Raw genomic sequence first — 23359 nt, forward strand, 5'->3', positions numbered from 1 at the left:
CTTTTTCAAATGCACACACTTCTAGAATTTTTTTTATCACATCAGCAGAGTTGAACTAATGATTTTATAGATAATTTTTGAGGATACAAATTTTCTGAACATATTTTTATTTTTCTTTCTTTTTTGAAGGATATTTTGAACTGATATAAAATTCTAGGAGGCTGAATGGTTTTTTTTTTTTTTTCTCTTCAGCCTTTTAAAAATACCGTTCTGTTTTCTTCTGGTGTTAAGAATATTAGCTGTATTTCTTATTACTGTTCCCCATATGTAATGTCTCTTTTTTCTTCTAGCTACTCTAAGATTTCTTTTCAACTTTGCTTTTAATCACTTAAGATTTCTTTTTATCTTTGCCTTTAATCAATTCACTACAATGTGCCTAAATGTGGATTTCTTCTGATTCAAGTATCCTGTGATTCTTGGATTTTTGAGTTGGAGGTTTTATTGATTTGTTTGATCTTGACTTTTTGTAGTTGTTAATCAAATGTACAAAAGTTTTGGGGCGGCTGGGTGGCACAGTCTTTAAGTGTCTGCCTTCGGCTCAGGGTGTGATCTCAGCATTCTGGGATCGAGCCCCACATCAGGCTCCTCTGCTAGGAGCCTGCTTCTTCCTCTCCCACTCCCCCTGCTTGTGTTCCCTCTCTCGCTGGCTATCTCTCTCTCTGTCAAATAAACAAATAAAATATTTTTTAAAAAATGTAAAAAGTTTTTACTATAGTTTTTTTTTCCTGCTCAATTTTTTATTTCCTGGGACTTTTCTTACATTGTTTTTAGATTGCTTGATGTTTTTCAACAAGTTTCCAAATTTTTGCTATGCCTCTTTTTTCAGTCTTTATTTCTCCAAGTAGCTTGAATTGGATAATATATTTTCTTAAAAATCTATTTTAAAGTTCACGTATCCTTGCTTCTGTTTTGTCAAATATTCTTTTAATCTAATTTTAATTTTAAGTCTTTAACTTAATTTTGTCTTTAACTTTCCATTTAAGCATATCCATCAGTTTTTTTCCCAATTATTTCCATCTCTTAAAATTCCCCACATACTTATTAACTATATCCATCTTTTTCTTAAATTATTCGCATGTTCATCATAATCCCTTTAAAGTCTGTGCCAACTAAGTCTAATATTTGTAGTAAATGTGAATTTTGCTTCAGTTGATTGTTTTGATTGGGTAACATCTACATGTTCTTTGAAATATTTTATAATGTTTTATTGCATTATAGAGAGTGTGAATAAAAGACTAGTGGATTTTGGGGCGCCTGGGTAGTACAGTCGTTAAACGTCTGCCTGCGGCTCAAGGCGTGACCTCGGCGTTTTGGGATCGAGTCCCACATCGGGCTCCTCCGCTGGGAGCCTGCTTCTTCCTCTCCCACTCCCCTGCTGTGTTTCCCTCTCTCGCTGGCTGTCTGTCACATAAATAAATAAAATCTTTAAAAAAAAAAAGACTAGTGGATTGAAATATAAATATTTTATTTACATACAGTTACGATTGTATTTGTAAACACTATTGTATATGTATGTACATATACAATATATTGATTTATTGTTTTCCAGACTTATTGTTTATAATGTTTTATTGCATTATAGATAGTGTGAATAAAAGACTAGTGGATTTTGAAATATAAATATTTCTATTTACATACAGTTACAATTGTATTTGTAAACACTTATGATTATATGATCTATACACATATACACACACACAAATATACATATACAATATATTGATATATTGTTTTCCAGAGAATGTAAGTCTTTCCTTCTGCATGTTAGAAAGGCAAAAGGCTTAACAGTAAGATTCCTTAAAGAATTGAGTTAACCAGACTGTCTCCAGTTTAAATCAGCTTCAATGAATCTCCACATTGCCTATACTCCCGCCAGATGTGTTGTCACTCTGATCTGAGCTCATTAATATATTCTATATTTCAGTTAAGGCACAGGTTGGCCCATAGTTTCAGACTCTTCATTTGTCTTGAGTTCAATTGAGTTTCCTTCATCTTAGTTACTGTATTTTACAGTTCTAGTATTTTGATGTTCATTTTTATATATTCTAGTATTCTTGTCAAAATTCTTAAACTTTGCCTTTAATTTCTTAAGACTAATAAAAACAATTATTTTTCTGTACATTTCCAATATATACATTATCTGGATATCCTATAGGTTCGTTTGTGCTCTGTGTTGTCTCTTGGTTTGGTTTTGTTTTGCCTATTTGTAGCATTGGTAACTTTAATCAACTATCATAGGTAATTTGAGTCTTTGAATGGGTCTATTTGCAGAGGAATTTACTTTGGTTGTACCGAGTTGAGATAAGATTATTAACACTCTCAGTATCAAGATTGATGAAATTCAGTTCCTATGAAACATATTCTGTTTGCTTATTCATGAAACTTGAATAGCGCCTTTAAAAACCTGGAATGTTTGCCTGTATTCCACGCTCCTTAGAAAAATGTCCCTGGAATCTGATTCTATTCATTCAGACTAGGAGCCCATTAACATTTTTGGAATCAGTGGACAACTCAGGAAGAAAGTCGCCCAAATACCAATATTGATTTTTACTTAAAATGTGTCCTAATTTTGATCTAGCAGTTCTTGGCTGGTAATGCTCCAGAGTTTGTGCATAGGTTACTTTATCAAGGTTTACTAAGGTTCTTATTCACAGGCATGATTTAAACTATCCACTCTGATTCTGTCAAAAGTTGTATTTGATATAAGCATCATGTTTAATTTCTATATATGAGGATGGTTGGTAAGAATATTTATTCTATGATATATGCAAATTTATTTACAACAGACAAGAAACCTGGAGGATTATCACTAGAAATCTGTTCTAATAAATTTAATAGGTGAATATGAAACCTAGGATTATTGTCATTCAAAACTCAGACTTTAAAATGATGAGGTAATGTGCATCCATTATTAACAACTAGCCCTATTTGCCAAATAAACCTTCCATTCATCGTAAATTAACTGCCCAAATGTTCCCTAAGCATACCAGCTAACTTTAGGCCTCTCTGCTTTGTTCATTCCATTTTATCTTCCCAAATTTCCTCTATTCCATCCTATACTATTTCTGTTGTTGCTTTTCATAGTAGCCTCTATCTTCCAGGAAATTATGAACATTGATTTCTCTATAAAGCTGGAATCTTTGGCCGGACCTTGACTCACTTTGAACTTCCACTGCCTCATGTTTAAAAGAAATTTAGCACATAAAATATATCTCCCCCTCAGAGTGCTGTTTAAGATTCTAAACAAATAATGACTTGAAAATCTACTCGAACATTTATTCAGCTCAACACAATGATAATTCTTTTTTATTATTAGATTTGTCTCTATCAAACTGTGTTTCACATAGCAACATATTGTTTTCTGGAATACATGGCCTTTAAAAGATTAGCGCATGTCTACAAAAAATAAAAATAATGGATCTCCATTTCTTTGCTGACATCAAGGCTGTGATTCTCAGCCATATGTAGTTTGAGTTATTGGAAAACATAGAGGCAAATACTCACATATTCTGAACCAAAAATCTTCACACCAAGCATATTGGCTTCCTTCTTTTATACCATAAAGAAGTGAATTCCATTGAAAAGTTCTCTCTGGGATTCAAAGAGTTGGCTACTTTTCCCAACCAACATTGGACGAGTTTAATGGAAGTTATTCAAGCTTTATATTTAGTATTTTCCGAAAATATAAAGCAACGAGTTAGATTTATATTTAATTTTTGTTTCATGTGTAAACTTACCAGTATATCTAAATTTTATTCTCTCTCTGCAGTCATATATATATCCACAAAATATTGTACTTTTCTTCTCCTATGAAGACAGATGAAAGGACTCACATGATTTAAAGGATTAGGCTTTCCTAGTTCTAGAGATATTTATTTATACAAGGTTTATATAAAAAGGAAAAAAATCTAAAGATGTAAATTTTATTTCAAATTCTCCAACCTCTATGATTTCAAAGCTTACTTTGGGAAGCAAAGTAAGTACAATTCTATTAATTAATACATATTAATAATACTAAAGAAATTCCCAATAATACTAAATACTAAAAGAATACTACAAAACAACACTAAAAGATACTAAATAATACTAAATAACACTAATAAAAGAAATTTCTACATAATAAATATGTAACAAATAATAATAAAAACAACATATGGATGCCAGGATGAATGTGTTTATTTACTTAAAATAATTGGATTTTTAAAATTTTTGAAGGACATGTAATAATTTTATGATTTTCATCACCAACGCAGCTATATGATTGAAAACTTAGGTTTGTTGCTACGTTTTACATTTTGCAAGAACCAATCTGAAAGCTAGACTGGGTGGCCGTAGAGTGGGTGAGCATTAGTCTTTGGAGATGATAAGGAGAGTTGTTTCTTGTGAGAATAAATTGGCTAACATTCTGCTAAAAGATCTGGATATTCAACAAGTTAGTCTGTAGAAGCCAGGTCCATAGATTGGCTTGCAGCAAGATGGCTGGAGATTCCAAAAACCAAAATAAGTTGGGTAGCAGAATCTGGATAACAGCCCAGAGAAGGGAAGCCACAGACTCCATAACCCAGGGGTCTGAAGGCACAGGACCCACAGCTCAGGGAATAGCAGCTTCTGGATCCATGGCCTAGAGAACAGTGGCTGCTAGACCCAAAGCTGGACCCAGCATAAGTCATCCAGCTGGGACTGCAGAACATGGGGGTTCTCGGGCGGTAGCAGGATGTCCAGCAGCTGGTGGGCTCACAGCAGGTCTCCTGACAGCTGGCAGGTGCTGGAGAGCAGAGGTCCATGTGGTAGACCAGGTTCCTGGGGTAAGAAGAGCTTGGGTAGCACAGCCACGTAGACCCCAGGGGGGCAGGAAGAGAAGTTTCCAGAGCAACAGCTGTAGGACTTGTTCATAAGGAGATGTGAGTTCAGTTGAGAAAACACTGTGAATACTGAATTCACAGAGAATATTCACAGAGAATATTCCGAGGTTTATTCTCCCTCGTGGCCTGTGGCATATAAATGCTCTCAGCAGTAGGTGTCGAAAGTGAAAAAGCTTCATCCCTATATTTGTACTCCTTCATTTGCATAGCATTAACTCAATCATCATTTCTGTAACTGCAGCTGCAGTTTCCTACCTATTGTATTTATGAGGGCTATAATAAATTTCATTATAACACAAAGCCAATGAACTATTCTTACATCAGAAATGCTATGACCGTTTCGCATTAGTGGCCATGTTAACTTGGCCGGGAACGTCCCAACTGTTCTTCCTGGCGTATGCTGTACACATATCTGATCCTAGCTTGGCTGGGGTGTGAGTTACTTCTAAGGGTGGAGATGAAAATGACATCACCTTTCTTTCTTTCCTTTTTTCTTTTTTAAATCTGGTAACAAGCATAGCTTCAGCTTTGCCTAAAAGCCCTCTAAAGATTGAAAAGCACTTGTGACCATTCATTTTTATCCAAAACTTATTTTCCAAGTATTAAATATTAATGCAGAGTATCTCATACCCAATGGAAAAGGCCCAACCATGTTACAAATTGAATGGAGAAGGAACCCTGGACAAATATTTGGAAGCAAGATGCAAGAACAGTATGTTGACAGAGCTGCAAATGGAGACCAGTTTGACCAGTTTGAGCCCATCAAAGAGTGTTTATCAATTGAGGTGAAGGGAAGAAGTGACAAGGACAGAGTGAGACATTCAGGTTTCTCCTCTGTCTTTTTTATTTTATTTTATTATTTTATTTTATTTTATTTATTTTTTAAAGATTTTATTTATTTGACTGAGAGAGAGACAGCTAGCGAGAGAGGGAACACAAGCAGGGGGAGTGGGAGAGGAAGAAGCAGGCTCCTAGCGGAGGAGCCTGAATGTGGGGCTCCATCCCAGAATGCCCGGATCACGCCCTGAGCCGAAGGCAGACACTTAATGACTGAGACACCCAGGCGCCCCATCCTCTATTTTATTTTAAACTTCTAATTTGTTGAATTTAAATGTTATTCAAATCAAAACAGTTCCAAATGGATGAAATTTATGAATTTTTAAAAACATTGTGCCTTTTTACCATCTGTCTTTATAATCATCCAGACATCTTGCTCTTCTAGAATAACCCTTCTTTCATCCTTAGACCACTTCCTTGAGATTAGTACTCTAGTGCAGGATACCCGAATGCCTACTTCTAATGAGCTCTCCAAACTAAATACTATAGGACTCTCTTTAGTTATAAAAAAATATTCTCAGAGAGAAAAGTGGAAGTGCAGAAAGAAATATAAGGTAGATGTGTTGGTAAATATAAATTACATTTGAATACAAATTTATAAAATAATAACTGAAATGATTTTTGGTTTCAAAATATATGTATTTAAAATGCATAAGGACAATAATGCTTAAAAAGAGAGGGTTTGATATAAAGCATTCTAAGGTTTTAGCATTATTGAGGAAATTGTAAAACAATAGTTTATATTAAAACAAGAATAAATCAAGAATGTGCATTGAAATTTTTTTTAAAGATTTAATTTATTTATTTGACAGAGAGAGAGAGATAGCCAGCGAGAGAGGGAACACAAGCAGGGGGAGTGGGAGAGAAAGAAGCAGGCTCCCAGCGGAGCAGGGAGTCTGATGCTGGGCTGGATCCCAGGACCCTGGGATCACGCCCTGAGCAGAAGGCAGATGCTTAATGACTGAGTCACCCAGGCGCCCCTGAAATTTCTTTTTTTTAAATATATATATATATATATATATATTTTATTTGACAGAGAGAGAGTGAATGAGAGAGAGAGAGCATAAGCAGGGGGAGAGGGAGAAGCAGACTCCCCACTGAGGAGTGAGTGTGATGTCGGGCTTGATCCCAGGACCCTGGGATCAGGACCTGAGCCGAAGGCAGGTGCTTAATGGACTGAGCCACCCAGGGGCCCCTGTACATTGAAATTTCTAAGAAATTCTAAAATCACTAAAACAATGCAAATATTACACCTAAATGGGGGGGGATGAGAATATTAAGGTTTTTAAACTAATATTAAAAAAAGCAGAAAAGGAAAGCAAAAGTAATTAGAAGATCAAATAATAAGAAAATTATACATTGGTAGATATAAACTTTAGTGGATATAAACTCATGTATATATATACATATATATGTATGAGTATACGCATATACATATGAATATACGTAAAACATGAAAGGACTAAGGTCTAATACAAAGACTTGGAATGTAAGATTGAGGTACAGATAGAAGAACCATAATATCCTACTTTTAAGAGCAAGCAATAAAGGGATGCCAGGGGCACCGCAGTTGGTTAGGCATCCAACTCTTGATTTTGGCTCAGGTCCTGACTTCAGGGTTGTAAGATCAAGCCCTGCATTGAGCTCCTCACTGAGAGTGGAACCTACTTAAGATTCTTTCTCTCTCTCTCCCTCTGCCCTTCACCCCCACTTGTGGGTGCTCTCTCTCTCTCTCTCTCTCAAATATGTATATGTATACATGGAAATTTTATATTAAAATGTTGGCTCTGAGTTGTGGAACTAATGGCTTCCAAATATGCATTTGATTCTGATCTCTCTTTTCTACCTGATTTTTTCAGATCTGTGGTTTGTGGAACTACCTGATTTCCATTATCTATTTTAGATCCTACTTTTGCCACCCATCTAATTATTTTATGGGATTTGCTGTTCAGCTTGTTACTGACCATCCAGAGGATTCAACTTTGATTGACCATCTCTGTAAGTAGCCAGGTGATACTTATATCATTAAGATTGATGTCATCACGTAATGTGTTGTCTATTTGTCATCTAGAAAGTGTTTCATTATATTTGCCCAATGTAGTCTAGGGGTTACTTGTATCCCAGAAAATGGTAAATACATCCACTGGGAAGCCATACCATGACCAAGAAAGTATAATGGTCTTAAGAATGAGAGGAGAAGTCAACACATATCTGAATTTCAGACTTTTTCCTATTGACCAGTAAAGATATTTTCTTTCTCAGTTACAGACAATTTTTAGTACAGATTTTAGTGTCAATTTGCTGCTGAGATGTTCTCTCGATTTTTTGTTGTCTGAAATTATCTTCAATTTTAAAGCACATATTTATTGAGCGTAGTATTCTAGGATGAATGACATCTGTGTTCTTTCAGAATTTTGAATATTTCATTCAATTATCTTTGCAAGTAATTCGTATTTTAGTCCTATTGTCACTTTTTTCTTTTTTAAAAAGAACTCAGCTTTCTTAGAAATGTTTCTGTCATTGGTGTTCATCAGATTTACTAGTGTGTAGGTGTGGTATTCACTGTCTTTAACTTTTACTTTGCAGGCTTTATTGACTTTGGGAAAATTTTAAAATTTCTCCCCAATATATTTTCTCCTCAATTCTCTGTCTTTTTTGTTTTAAGACTCCAAAAACAAGTATGTTAAATCTTTTCACTATAGTCCATATTTGCTCCTTTCTGTATTTTTCCTCCCTTTCTTTCTACACATTCCTTTAGATAAATAATTCTCAACCAAGAGTGATTGTACCTTCCATCCCCCAGGGAATATTTGGCAACATCTAGAAAGACAATTTTGGTTGTCATGACTAAGGAAGCCTCTGATCTGCTTTGTGTTCATTTCCTTCTATTTAAAATAACCTGGGGGCCCCTGGTGGCTCAGTTGATTAAGTGTCTGGCTCTTGATTTCAGCTCAGGTTATGATCTCAGGGTCGTGAGATTGAGCCCTGTGGTGGGCTCTGGGCTGGACATGGATCCTGCTTAAGAGTCTCTCTCTTCCTCTGTCCCTGTCTAATTAATTAATTAATTAAACAAATAAATAAATAAAAGATAACCTGAATTTTAAAAATAGTCTTTGTCATAGATCTATTTGAGGGTCCAAGGAAATAATGAGTAGGGTATTCTTTGAGCCTTGGTTATAGCACTATTTAGGGATAATGTCTTATGTAATTTTACTCCTTAGTAAACTGCTATTTTTCTTAGTCTCATATGGATTTCTTTAAGTGCTTGACCTGTACTGAGAATACTACCAAAAGAATCCAAATGAAATAGTTATAAAGTGCTTTCTGTTTTCACCTATATTTAGTTTGGGCTTTAGTAAATAGGGAATCACACACATTCTTCCCACTAAGAATGTCTTTCCATACATATAAAGAAGTGAATTATGTTGGACATGCATCAATGGATGTGTGAGTCTGACCATTTTTAATAAGATTTAGGTGAACTCTTTAGAATTTGTTTAAGGTTCATATGTATTTTTAGACTGGAATTTTAGTTTTCTCTCATTTTTTACATTAACCATGCAAACCTGAATGTTATTCTTGTTCATGAAATTCCTGAAGAATCTGTCAACTTCATAGTCACATTCTCTCTGTCTACATAGAAAAAACCCATGTTTTTTGAAGTACTCAAAATATATCCTAAATCTCAGACCTTCATTCATAAGATTCTAAAACTAAAAACTATGGATGTCCAATAACTATAGTTTGAAAGAGAAAAATATCCATAATCCAAAGAAATTAGATCAAATTCACAAGTTTTTAGACTTCCAAAATTTACTATGAGATGCATATTGAGCTTTTATTAAACCTGTCAAATCAAACTTAACACAAACGCTACTCGATAATGTATAAACAACAAAAAAATTTTCAATACAGAATAAATTAGTTTATTGGATTATAATCATTTAACTTTTTACCCATTTGGGGCAGAAAATAAATTAGCATGAACTTCATCCATAATGCTGATATTACACTTATTTTGGAATTAAGTCACTAAATTAAAAGGATGCAAGAATCACTCTGTTAGATTATGCTTGATTGAAAGAAATTGGGTAAGGAACTGGTGATCAAAGACTAAGATTGTTGCCCCTGGAAATAATGAGCATGGTGGAACTCTGGGTAGACATTTTGATGACTTTGCATAAATGTACTAGAACTTAACAAGTTGGTTAGCAGGGGCCAGATAGGTAGGTTGGCAACAAGATGGCTGGAGGCTACCAGAGCAAAATCAATTGGGTGGCGGAAATTGGATCCATAGCTCAGGAAAGAGAAACCACAGACTCCATAACTTAAGGGTCTGAAACCACTGGATCCACAGCCCAGTGAGCGGCAGCTTCTGGATCCGTAATCCGGAGAGAAGACACTACTGAACCCATAGATATGATACAAATTGAATGGCAGGGACTGCAGATCATGGAGGTCCTTGGGTGGTAGCAAGAAGTCTGGCAGGGGCTGGACCCCACATAGGATGCTAGGCAGCTGGCCGACTCACAGCGGGTCTCCTGACCTCCAGCTGGCAGGTGCAGGGAGAGCAGAGGTCAGTGCTATAGACCAGGTTGCTGGGGCAAGAAGAGCCATCGGAGGAGCTTCAGTACATAGCTCAGGACCCCTCTCCCCCCAAAGGAATGAAAATAAATGTCCAGAGCAGGAGCCGTGGGACATGTTGACAGGAGATGTGAGTTCAGATTAGTCACAATGAAAAAAAATCTGAGGTTTAAGACGGGTTTGTGTGCTGGGTATTTTATATACTGATCAGTTGGTACAGCACAGTACAAGTACAGTCCTCTTGTATCATCTGCACACCCTCTTCTGCATTTGTGTAATTCATTAAACTTCTCTGTCATTGCAGTTGACTAGCTTCGTACTTATTGTACTTATGGGTACAATGGGTGCAATGATAATTCCTATCTCAGAAATTCCAGAACTATTTGTCAGTAATCCTCAACCTATTACAGCCAGGGAAGCCCCTTTTTCTCTCCCTGGCTATGACTCCATGTATATATATTTCTGCTTTGCTCTGGAATTTTTTTCTGTCACTTTTCTACTATGTCAAGTGATAAGTGACATAGCTTTATTTTTTATAAGGATACTTCTAATGATTGATTCTACTTGTCACCACTGATTTACATTCTCCAAATTTATTTCCCATCTTTCACATATTATTATATAGTACTTCTCACATCCAATGGAGGGAAGAAAAATAACACATAATGAGAAGTGGCTAGAAATAGGAAGGAACCAGACAAACATCTAAAGGCAAAAGACCGAATTGAGATGGAGTCACAGGAAGAGGTTGACTCAAGCCATATGAAGAGGGAGCAGGGGTGATGGTGACAATGGGGGAATCTGGAAAAAGGGAATGAAGAGACAGGGATTTCAAGTATCTCTTCTACCTACTTTTAGCCCATGGATCTTTTACTCTAAATGCCATCTAAGGGGCATCTGGGTGGCTCAGTTGGTTAAGTGTCTGCCTTTGGTTTGTCTCATGATCCCAGGGTCCTGGGATCAAGCCCAACATCGAGCTTTCTGTTCAGCGAGGAGCCTCCTTTTCCCTCTTCCTCTGCCTGCTGCTCCCCCTGCTTGTGCTCTCTTTCTCTGCCAAATAGAAAAATAACATCTTTAAAAAATGCCATTTAAAACAAAAAATATCATTAATGTATTTTTATATAATTTCATTTACATTGTCCAAATTTTTAAAGAACCTGGAGCCTGCCTCCTAGAACAACTCAGCTTCTCCACTGCTCAGACTGAATGAGTTTTGTGCATTTTCAAAGTCAGTTCCTTTCCTGTAATTTCCTCCAAAATATAAAATAAGAGTGTCTCGGTGGATCAGTCAGTTAAGCATCGACTCTTGATTTCGGCTCAGGTCATGATTTCAGAGTCGTGAGATCCAATGTCCTGTCAGGTTCCATGCTGAGTGTAGAGCCTGCTTAAGATTCTTCCACTGTGGGGTGCCTGGGTGGCACAGCGGTTAAGCGTCTGCCTTTGGCTCAGGGCGTGATCCCGGCGTTATGGGATCGAGCCCCCACATCAGGCTCTTCTGCTATGAGCCTGCTTCTTCCTTTCCCACTCCCCCTGCTTGTGTTCCCTCTCTCGCTGGATGTCTCTGTCTCTGTCAAATAAATAAATAAAAAATCTTTAAAAAAAAAAAAAAGATTCTTCCACTGTATCTCCCTCTGCCCCTCCCCCCATACTATCTCTCTCTCTCTATCTCAAAAAAAAATACATATATAAAATAGCCCTCTTTTATCACCCTTATTCTTCATTTTATTTTTCTTTTGAATAATACAGTAACTGAGTATTAATTACCAATGGGTTCACTATGTCAGATAAATTTACACTGAAATGACTACTAACAGATTTTTTTGGGGTGAAGGAAAATAATCTTAGGTGGAAACAACAAATTCCAAGAAAGAATAGAGAGACTATTTACTACTTGTATTCTTCAGGAAGCAGGCACTGAGACACGGATAGAAGAACAAAAAGTTTGTAGAGAGTAGCACCTATGAATGAAAAAAGCCATTCTACCACCTTGTTCAGTCACTGACCAGGGGCTGCCATGAGAAAAACTTGACCTTGGCTTGAAAGCTGAGGCAGAGCCCAAAGAAGCCAACAGGGAAAGCCTGTCAGCTGGCCTCACTTGTCACAGCCAGACAGCCATTCCTTTTGTGAAGTGATGTGATGTGTGTTCCTGTGCAGATCTGTACCTGACAGAGTCCACTGGTTACATCTTCAGGGTCAGCTTGTCAGAAGAGAGATTCTTCACTGCTCTGGTAGGGCTCTATTCCTGAGGGGAAACATAAAAGGGCGAAGCCAGTGGCATGAAACTCAATCCCTGTCACTGCATTTGGTCTAGGAGCTGCAGCTAGTGCTTACCATCTCCCTCCTTTAGTATCCATTAGAAATTTGTCTCACCCTTGGTTAACACCTGTGGTGGTCATGGTGAATTTCTTAGTGGTATTACCTAAGCCTTATTCCTGAGAAGTGTGAATCCTGATAACTAACTTTTTCTTGCTAGAGTCGCTGCATTTGACAGGTCATGTCCACAGCTGGATGGGAGGTTCCAAGAGGCACCCAAGGAGATCAGCTGAGCTTCCCACATCTTCCCTCTTCCCTCACTGTGTAACAGTAACCCTACTACTTTCTACTAATCAGGATCATCTCCTCTTGGATAGATGACAACTCCTTTTCTTTGCCTGTTGGCCCCTGAATACAAGGAGCCCAAAGGGCTCAGGCAGCAGCCATAGTTGTAGTTCAATGAGACTCTTGGTGAGTTCCTTAGTAAGTCTGCCTTTGGGAACTGCGCCTCTATCCTTGAAAATTCCAGTTGCAGAAATAGGAAGCACAAAGTTCTTAAATCGGTCTTTGGAAAGACCGATATTTGGTCTTTGATAGGTGATATTTGGAGCACAACCTTTTGAGGATATGGCCTCCATGCTAACACTTCAACTTTGGAGTCAGTAGGCCAATCCAATGCACCTCAGACAGGGAGTTCAGGGTGGTGTGGTTTTTGATAAAACCTGTGGATCTCACGTATACTCTCTACTGTGAAGTGGATTTCTTGAGTGGATGCCACATGCTGAGCAATTCCATATTGGTAGATCAAGCTATTCATTAACTCCTGAATAAGGGTGCTGCTGAGGTAAGCATTAAAAACAAACTCACACTCTGAATACATATCTATACATTTGAGAGTGAACACTGATCTTTCCAGGGCAGAAGGGGAGCACGTTCAACTTGCATCCAAGCAGCCAGTTGGTCTTCTTGAGGACTAATGTCACACTGGGAGTTTAGCATTAGCCTCCGTTGCCAAGATTGGACATTCACAGGTGGCAATAACATCGGCCTTGTAAGTAGGAGCTTACGCTGGTGGACCCATTCATAGCCTCTGTGGTCACTTGGTCATTTTGTCAGCATTGCAGGAACTGCTGACAGATGTAGGCTCACAACAAGTGGCAGAGTCATTTTGTCTACTTGATTGTTTCATTCCTCTTCCATGGTAGATGCATTCTGTTGGGCACTAAGAGGAAATACACAGATATTCACATTTTATGTCCATCTGTATGAGACTATCCACACATTTCCACACCAGATTTCTTTGTATCAGTATTGTAATGTTCTCCTTTCCAGGTCCCTAACTAGCTGATCAGGTTAATTGCCACTGTCCAGGAATCTAGATGTATCAAATGTGTTTTTTCCTTTTGTCAGCAAACATCAAGTTCTCACATCCTTTGGAGGAAATATGCTCTTTATTGCTCCTGAGATTATTATCCATATAAAGTTTCTGCATGAAAAAAAGAATTCCAGAAAAAAAAGTTAAAAAAAAGAAATGTCTGAAGCCTAAAATAAATTAGTTCTAATTTACCAATGTATTAGATTTCCAAAGTTTGTTCCCACAGACATAGTGAACATTAACTTGAATATCCCCCTCAAAAAAAAAAAAGAAAAGAGAAAAAAAAATTTACCCAATTAAAACTAACAATTAAATTAGCAGAATATTTGGAAGCCAGAATAAATGAGTTTATTACATTATATTCATTTTTCATTGTGAAAAAAAGTATGAACGAGAATCCCATTAATTCAGTAACATTATTTCATGTTTATTAACATAAATTCCATTAATTAATCTCACAATTTATTTAATTAATTCCACTAGTTCTATAAAGTCATCCAATAAAATTAATCATTAAGTTCAGTATATGTTAGAGACAGTTTTTGGGCCAGCACTCTGTGGCTGGAATAAAGGTGACTGGAGAGTTTTTCCAAAGGTCATGAAAATGATAAACTCTCTGTTTAGAGGTTAGATACACTGCTCAAAAGGTCTGGACCCTCAACAAGTTGATGTATAGAAGCCAGATCCACAGGCTGGTCTGTAACATGACGACTGGCAGCTTCTGGAGGCGAAGTAGGTGGGGCGGCAGAATCTGGATCCATAGCGCAGAGAAGGGAAGCCACAGACTCCGTAACCCAGCGATCTAAAGCCCCGGGATCCACAGCCCAGGGAGTAGCCGCTTCTGGAGCCATAGCCCAGGGAACGGCAGCTGCTGGACCCAATGCCCACAGACCCAGAGCAAGTCGTCTGGCAGGGACTGCAGAGCGTGGAGGTCCTTGGGCGGTCGCAGGACGTCTGGCAAGGTCTGGCCACCACACAGGATGTCTGGCAGCTGGTGGGCTCACAGCAGGTCTCCTGACAGCCACTGGAGGGAGCAGAGCTCACCTGGCAGGTGCTGGCAGAGCAGGGGTCAGTGCGGTAGACCAGGTTGCTGGGGCAGGAAAAGCCACAGGAGGAGGCTGGGTAGCGCAGGTAGCCCCCAAGGGAGCGAGAGGAGAAGTTTCCAGAGCAGCAGCTGTAGGACATGTTGGCAGGAGATGTGAATTCAGCTGAGTGACAGTGAGAAGATTCTCTGTTTGAATGTCACTTCCTTGACTGGGGTGTTTATATACTCTCAGCCATGGGTGTGGCATTTTTTACAATCGCCTTTCCCACACTTGGAATCTCTCATTTCCATATGTGTAATTCAATGATATTTTCTGTAATTGCAGGTGATTCCTTCCATCTTATATTTATAGGAGAATTCATCATGTTGTTATAGCACCAAGCCAACGAACTATTCCAAAGTCAGAAATGCTATGACTGTATGCCATTAATGCCAGCTAATCAGGGCCAGAGTAGCCCCTACTCTTCTCCTTGCCCGAGACTCATTGTGCCTTTGCCCGACATTGGCTGGGGAATGCTGAGATCTAAAGGCAGGGATTGAGGTTAAGTCACTTTTTTTTCTAGCTCAGTGGAATAGAGGCACCCTATCTGTCACCAGTGATTTTCTTTCTGTAGATTTATTTCATCCCCTAAAATTAGTTTTCACATATTACATTATATTATATATTGCTTCTCAAATCCAATGGAAAGGGGAAAACAGATAATATAAATTGATCGAGAAACACGGTGGGTCGCAGAAATAAATTAGGACAGATGTTTAAAGGCAAAATGACTAAGCAAGACTAATTTGAAAAAGAGTCTCAGTGGGTACCGATTTACACACGTGCGAAAAATTCCAGAGTCAAATCCTCTCGAGGTGAGGGAAGAAAACTAGTGACACTATGGATCCTTCCATCTGTGTGAAGTTCCAATAAAAATGGGTTCTGGATCAATATAGTTTATGGCTTTTCATATATACATTGTCCCTTTTGTCACCTGTATCCACAACGTATGTCACAACGTGTCCCGTGATCCTGCTCTTCCAGAACAACTCTTATCACGCGGGACCTTCTGGTCATTTTTAACTTTAGATTTTTTCATATAATTGTTTCCTTCATTATAAAAACACTTTTTCCCTACTTCAGTTCTTCAAGATTATTTTTCCATTGTAAAATATCCAAATATTGTCTTTTATAGAGCTCCCCATGTCAGGCAAACCGAGGCTAAAACGAATACTGAAGTGTTTTCTCCAGGAATGAAGACAATTACCTCAGAGGGGAAGTTATAATTGCAGGAGGCGATAAAGGTTGAAATATAAATGAATTGTCTAAGCACTCATTATGCATGACAATAATAAAGCGTTTGTGGTTCTTAATAAATAGGTAGAAGTAAATAGTAATTAAGAATGATCATTAAGACCTCTTGAAAACTTACTAAAAAATTTAAAAACTGTGAAATGATAATAACCTAAAAGGGTAAAATTTTAGCTTTAATCATTTTCTTACCCCTCGCAAGAGTGTGAAAATTTACTGCTAGAAATAGTAAATGTGTAAGTAGAAATCTGAAAATATCAATAATTAAATTAAATATAATAGACTGAATAATCCTTATTGAAGACTTAGAATATCAGACAGGACTAGAAATCAAAACTATTTTCTACTTAAAATAGATTTTCTTAAATATAAGGGAGAAAGTAAAAAGATACATCAGACAAAAGAAACAAACAAAAAATGCTGCTTCCGTTTTACTAACTGCAAACTTTGTTGTATGGTAAGATGTAAAGCATCATGTTATTAGAGGTAATACAAGATATTTTTTAACAATCATTCTGTCAGCCTTCCGGGATGATATCCATGATTTTGACAGTCATTCAGAGGGTATCCCAACGCCACACCACCCAACAGAGTAGCCACTGGCCACATATATCAAGTTCAATTTATATAATTTACAATTAAGTTAAATTAAAATTTTGTTCCACAGTCATATTAGCCACATTGCATGTGCACAATAGATACATGTGGCTGATGGAATTTTCCTATATTGGAAAATTCAGATAAAAATATTTCCAGCAACAGAGAAAGTTCTATTGGATACTGCTGCTTTACAGTTCACAGCATGCTTTGTTGACTTGCTAATAGAAATGAATACGTCTACTCTTCTGGTCCAGTGCAAGAATGTCCGAAATCTTAAGGCCAACTATCCTTACCCCAATTCGTGTACTACTTGTTAGGATTTTCTGTGTTGTAATTTCATGTATGCTTATACATATTGATATCTATTTGCCTCCATGTTTTTATGGCCAAAATTTGCTTAAATTTACCATATATAATATGTATATTATACATATATAATTTGATATATATGGTATATATATAATTTATATATACATTTCTTTTGTTTACTCTTTGTTTCTTCTTACATCTTTTTTGTATGTTCTGGGATTATTGTACATCTAACTATATAACTTTTATTATATATTTTAGTGTTGGAAGGCTAGTAACACATTTGATTGTCTGAAAATGTCTACATTTCTCCTTTCTTTTTTTTTCTTTTTTTTTTTTTGAATGAGAGAGAGAGAGTGGCGATGAGAGCAGAGGAAGAGAGAGAGAGAATCTCAAGCAGTCTCCACGCCCAGTACAGAGCCCGACTCTGGGCTTGATCCCACGACCTTGAGATCATGACCTAAGCCAAAATCAAGAGCCAGAAGCTTAACTGAGCCACCAGGAGCCCCTCTCCTTCATTTTTGAAACAAATACTCATTAGTCAAGTACTCTAAGGTTTTCTTTCTTCAGAAATTTGAGGATATTTAATTGTCTTCCTACTTTACTTTTTCTGTTTAGAATTCAGCTGTCAATCTTACCATTGCTTTTTTGAAGGTAACTTGCATTTTCTTTCCTTTGGTTGCTTTGAATTTTCTCTTCTTTTTTGTTCATCAGTTTGACTCCAAGGTATTCTCTTAATTTGTTAGTTTAAATATGTTCTCCAAAACAATCTCTAGTTGTCTCCCCAGCTATGTCTAATTTCTTTTCAATCCATTCAATAATTCTACATTTAACTTATTGAATTTTTCAGTTTTAGAATTTCTACTTGGCTCTTTTAATTTTTTTAATTTTTTTAGAGAGAGCATGAGCAGGGGGAGGGGAGGGGCAGAGGGAGAGGAAGAATCTTAAGCAAGCTCCACACCCAGCATGGGGCCTGACTTGGGTCTTGATCTCATGACCCTGAGATCATGATCTGACCCCAAATCAAGAGGTGGACACACCTGACTGAGCCACCCAGGCACCTCTCTACTTGGTTCTTTTAATATGTTTCCTTCTCTCTTAAAATTGTAAATTTATCTTTTTATTTCCTGAAGTGAATTCTACTATCTGATATATATTTTGGATTCAGTCATTTCTTAACTTCTTGAAGTCTGGTAAATTTCCCTAGGGTATTAGACGTTCTATATCTACATCATCTATCTATGTATATCATTTATATACTCATCTGTATCTGTATAAAACTATATCCACAATTATATCTATATGTCTATGCCTGCATTTATAATTTGTATTTATCCAGGTAAAAAAATAATTTAAGGTCACCTCTATACCATGCTAAATTCTTTTGTAGTTTGAAGTTTTTATTTAAATTCAAATTAGTTAACATTTAGTGTGATACTAGTTTCTTGTGTACATTACAGTGATTCAACATTTCCATACAAAATCAGGTGCTTATCACAACAAGTGCACTCCTTAATCCCCATCACCTTTTTAACCCATTCCTTTGCCACATCCCTCTAATAACACTCAGTTTAGGTTCTCTATACTTAAGAGTCAGTTTTATGTTTAATTTTTTGAGGACCCTCCATACTGTTTTCCAGAGTGGCTACTCCAGTTTGTGTACCATGCAAATCTAATCAAGCATTGAAATGATTGCAAAATTAATTTCAGTTCATAGAAAGGGGTAAACATTTAAGGTTCAGCCTAGTCCTAAGGTGCTGTTCAGAGTCTCAATTTTGGTCAAAATCATCAAAAATTTCTAATTTTCGATTTTGGTTACCTGAGCTCGTGAGTCTCAACAGCCTCCCTTTTGGATTCAACAATATCCCTAATCGAGAAGTACTCATGAATTCTGTGACTTTGTTGTTGTTATTGTTAAAATGTCCCTGACATTTTGGCCTTGGAAATTTCTGGACATTTTCACATATATTTTCTTTGTCTAAATTTTCTAGACAAAAAATATTAGTTCCAAATAATTTTTTCATTTGTAAGTATATCAGCTTTTACCTTATTCTCTCTTAGGAATAAGCTTAAAATTCATAACCCATCCTTAGATGAAAGATTTATCTTATAATATATGAAAGAGTGGTTAGAATACGTAAGAAATAGGAGTAAGAGTGTCCAATCACAAAACTATTTTATTTTGAAGATTTATGTGTTTATTTGAGAGAGAGAGAGAAAATTGGGGGGGAGGGGCAGAGGGAGAGAGAGTCTTAAGCCGACTCCAAGCTAAGTGTGGAGCCCAACCTGGAACTTGATCTCATGACCCTGAGATCATGAACTGAGCCAAAGCCAAGAGTCGGAGGCTTAACTGACTATGCCACCCAGGCGTCCCACAAAACTATTTTAGTAGTTTGGATGGAAGGTGGTGGAAACAAGAATTATCGTGATTTAAAATATAATACCCCTAAAACAATAAATAAAACGTAACACTTCTAAATGATGGAGGGACAGTTACTCATCAACTGTTTTTAACCATGTTTGTCATTGTCACACCATATAAAATCTCCTTCAATTGTTAACTAAATTTCCAGTCATTCCCTGAATATAAAAATAATCTTCAGTCTTTTCCACTCTGCTTATTTTATTTCATCTTCCCAGATTTCCCTTTTGCCCCTTCTAATACTCCTATGTCTTTGCAATTCTAAATAAACTTCACCTTTTAAGATGCCATGGGGCAGGTATTCCTTATTAGTTCCTTATTCCTTCTGTGTCTCCCTTTTCTTACATTCAACGTAACAAATTTATAACGGGTATCTGTCTCTAAGGGCTATTGTATAGCCTAAAGAAATAAGATTTAGGGGCATTTGTTGAACATATATTAACTCTTTTTGTTCTCAGTTTTAGGTTCTTATCAAAATCGGTCTATTTTTTCACTTTGCTATTCCTGAAAATACTTTGCCTGAGAAAACAGAGAATATTATCATGAAAAAGAGAAGTAATGTTTCCCCATTTTGTTGTTGTTGTTGTTGTTGTTGACGTACACTTTAAATCATCACTCCTGGTGGTATCAAATGCTAATTATCTTTTAGTTTGAAACATGAGTAAAAACCAAGGTGGAAATCACCCTGATGATTTTAGATTCTTCACTCAAATTTTATGGTATTGCTCATTACACATATGTAGATAAGATCATATTGAATACTCATCAGTGAGATGCAGGTGTTTATCACTTTTACTAAGAAATGGTGGGTGACTTCAGGCAAAGTTACTTGAAATTCATACATAATCATTTTCATTTGTCTTCTATTTAATTTTTCTTTCATGTATAAGCCTAGCCATATAAATGTAAATATTATTTTTATTCTCTGCATTTCTTATATAACTATCAGTTAGTCTGCTACTTTATGCTTCTTGGCATTCCCACATCTTGTGAGGGAATCAATTTAATTCCTGAATCTGAGATTTCAATGCATAAAAGTCTATGTACTTAAATAATTGTCTTCCACTACTTGTAGTTTGAGTAAGAAAAGTATCTGAGTTTCCTCAAAATTCAAATCCCCAATTTTGTAGGATTTCAAAATCTATTTCCAGGTGCCTATTGATCTTTTCATAATATCTCCATTATCTATCAAAATAAAAAACCCAGTGAATAAAAACTAACAACAATAAACATAGCTAGTTATCAGAACCAATAAATTTATTAGGTTATAATGATTTGGTTTTTCATACAATTTGGGAAGAATGCAGACTTTAGATTTTATTTTCAGATCGTACATTAGTTATAGAATTTTTCAAATAAAGTCTGTCAGCCAGTATTTGGGGCCAGAGACAAGGTGAGGATTTGATAATTTAAGAATAAGAAGATAATTCTTCCTGTAGGTTATGGAGATAATAAGGTTATAAGTAGAGGCATTGGTGAGAATGGACATCAAGATTAAATTTTAATAAGGTGATCAAAAGAAGCCAGATCCACAAGTTGGTCTGTAACAAGAAGACTGGCAGCTCCTAGAAGCCAAGTAGGTTGGGTGCCAGAATCTGGATCCACAGCCCAGAGAAGGGAAACCACAGACTCCCAGTGATCTGAAGCCCTGGGATCTACAACCCAGCGAGTAGCCACTTCTGGATCCATAGCCCAGGGAACGGCAGCTGCTGGACCCAATGTCCACAGACCCAGAGCAAGTCGTCTGGCAGGGACTGCAGAGCGTGGAGGTCCTTGGGCGGTCGCAGGACGTCTGGCAAGGTCTGGCCACCACACAGGATGTCTGGCAGCTGGTGGGCTCACAGCAGGTCTCCTGACAGCCACTGGAGGGGGTGGAGCTCAGCTGGCAGGTGCTAGGAGAGCAGGGGTTAGTGCGGTAGACCAGGTTGCTGGGGCGGGAAGAGCCACAGGAGGAGCTTGGGGAGCGCAGGTAACCCCCAAAGGAGCTGGAGGAGAAGTTTCTAGAGCAGCAGCTGTAGGACATGTTGGCAGGAGATGTGAATTCAGCTGAGTGACAGTGAGGAGATTCTCTGTTTGAATATCTTACTCCTCAGGTGAGGCATTTATATACTCTCAACAAAGGGTGTGGCACTTTACAATGCCATCTTTTCAAAATTTGGAGTCCTTCATTTGCATACATGTAACTCAGTAATCCTTTTTTGCAATTGGAATTAACTACCTCTCTTCATCTTATATTTATGGGTTCACTCATTTTGTTTTTATAGCCCTATGTCAATGAAGTACATCTATGTTACAAATGCTATGACAGTGTGTAATTAATCCCTACACCATCATGGCCAGGGAAGCCCCTCTGATTTTTCTGGTCATGAAAACATGTGCATGTAAATGTGCTTAGCTTTGGCTGAAGCATGCTTTCTTCCCAGGGTGGGGATTACAATGCAGTCATCTTTTGTGTCAGTGGCTGAGAAGCAGAAATCTGGTCTTGATGAGGAACCTTCTAAACATTGCCCCTACATCAAACCATTGATTCACACTCTAATATAATTTTACATCTATTACTTTCTATTAGCATTGCTTACTATGTCCAGTCTAAAAGGCTCTTATAAGAGTAAGCCAAAGAGATTCACAGAGATGATTAGAAGTGGGCATAATCCTGAACAAATATGTTATAAAAATCTAGTCATTAGAAAAATGAAATTAAATCTAACTCAAGAAGAGACCAACATGAACATATGTGAAGAAAATCAAAGCGGGAGATGCTATTGATATGAGGTGACGAAAGAAGCGACAGTGGTAGAGAGAAAGACAAGACTGTCAAGATTTTCTTCTGTCCCATTGGAGAGACTTGTGGATATTCTACTTCTTAGTTCGATCATATCAGATTTTTTCAAAATGAACTTAATTCATGGCCTTTGTGCAATACATTTATATGTGCAAAACATCCTGGGGTCTATGCTCCCACAATGCCTCAAAATTTTGAATGTTCTCTGATTGTTTCCAATGCCAATGGCAGATCCTATATTTTTCTCCCTACTTTTGGTACATGCTTCTGTCCCAGCTTTCTTACTAGAGGGGATCTAGGTTACATGAATCTTGAAGTTTGTAATTTGAGGGCACTTCTTTAAGAAAAAGAATACGACATTATGAACATAATAGTAGATATAAATATAAATGCCAATTTAGAATAAAATAATATTAGCAAATAAAAACATATAAGATGACAAAAACCACAGATATCACAAAATCAAGACAATAATATGATATCATCATAATCATCATCATCATCTGTAACATTTCCTCTATATTAATTGGCTGCATAGATTTTGATCACTTTTACATATGACAATGATTTTGTCAACATGATTTTCTGTAGAAAGAATAGACTATATTTAAGTTTTTCTTTCAAAATTATGAATAAAAAAATGCTTAATTTATTTTTGATGACACAGAAAATTTCTTTTCAATGTTGCTGTTTATTAGTAATGCCACATCTATGACATCCTGTGTCGTTTCTTCTCAGTTGGTGCTTCAATCCTGGGATTATGCTTATCTCAGCCTGGTGTCCCTGCTTTATCTTCCCATCCTAATCTGCTGGCCCTAGAGTTGTGGACTTGTGTGAGAATCAGCTACAAATGACTGTGTACCTTCGGTTTTAGTGATCTATTAGGTAGCAGAGTAATGTCTTGGTTCTAATCCTTCTTCTTAAAGACAAAACTCCTTGAAGTTCTGAGGTTCATCAGGTGGATTTTAGGGTTTAGAGGTACTGTAGGAAGTTCTCTGG

The 23359-nt window shown here is 37.1% G+C and overlaps 2 protein-coding genes across 2 annotated transcripts; both read right to left on the reverse strand.

The window, feature by feature from the left end:
• Window positions 1-14317: 14317 nt before the first annotated feature.
• LOC105240942 (keratin-associated protein 13-1) lies at window positions 14318-15147 on the reverse strand. Its single transcript, XM_019807532.2, has one exon. It carries the CDS (start codon window positions 15094-15096, stop codon window positions 14569-14571), a length of 528 nt encoding a protein of 175 aa, XP_019663091.2. The 5' UTR covers window positions 15097-15147; the 3' UTR covers window positions 14318-14568.
• A 5698-nt stretch (window positions 15148-20845) lies between these two features.
• Window positions 20846-21658, reverse strand: LOC100474917 (keratin-associated protein 13-1). The gene has a single exon (XM_002926760.4). The coding sequence runs from the start codon at window positions 21599-21601 to the stop codon at window positions 21092-21094; it is 510 nt and encodes a 169-aa protein (XP_002926806.2). The 5' UTR covers window positions 21602-21658; the 3' UTR covers window positions 20846-21091.
• Between the last annotated feature and the right edge of the window lie 1701 nt (window positions 21659-23359).

Source organism: Ailuropoda melanoleuca, chromosome 1, assembly GCF_002007445.2.
Source record: "Ailuropoda melanoleuca isolate Jingjing chromosome 1, ASM200744v2, whole genome shotgun sequence".
NCBI lineage: Eukaryota > Metazoa > Chordata > Mammalia > Carnivora > Ursidae > Ailuropoda > Ailuropoda melanoleuca.

What these genes read in the sequence shown, in the direction of transcription:
- LOC105240942 (XM_019807532.2), bottom strand. Translation starts at nt 15,096, where the DNA reads ATGTCCTACAGCTGCTGCTCTGGAAACTTCTCCTCTCGCTCCCTTGGG.
- LOC100474917 (XM_002926760.4), bottom strand. Translation starts at nt 21,601, where the DNA reads ATGTCCTACAGCTGCTGCTCTAGAAACTTCTCCTCCAGCTCCTTTGGG.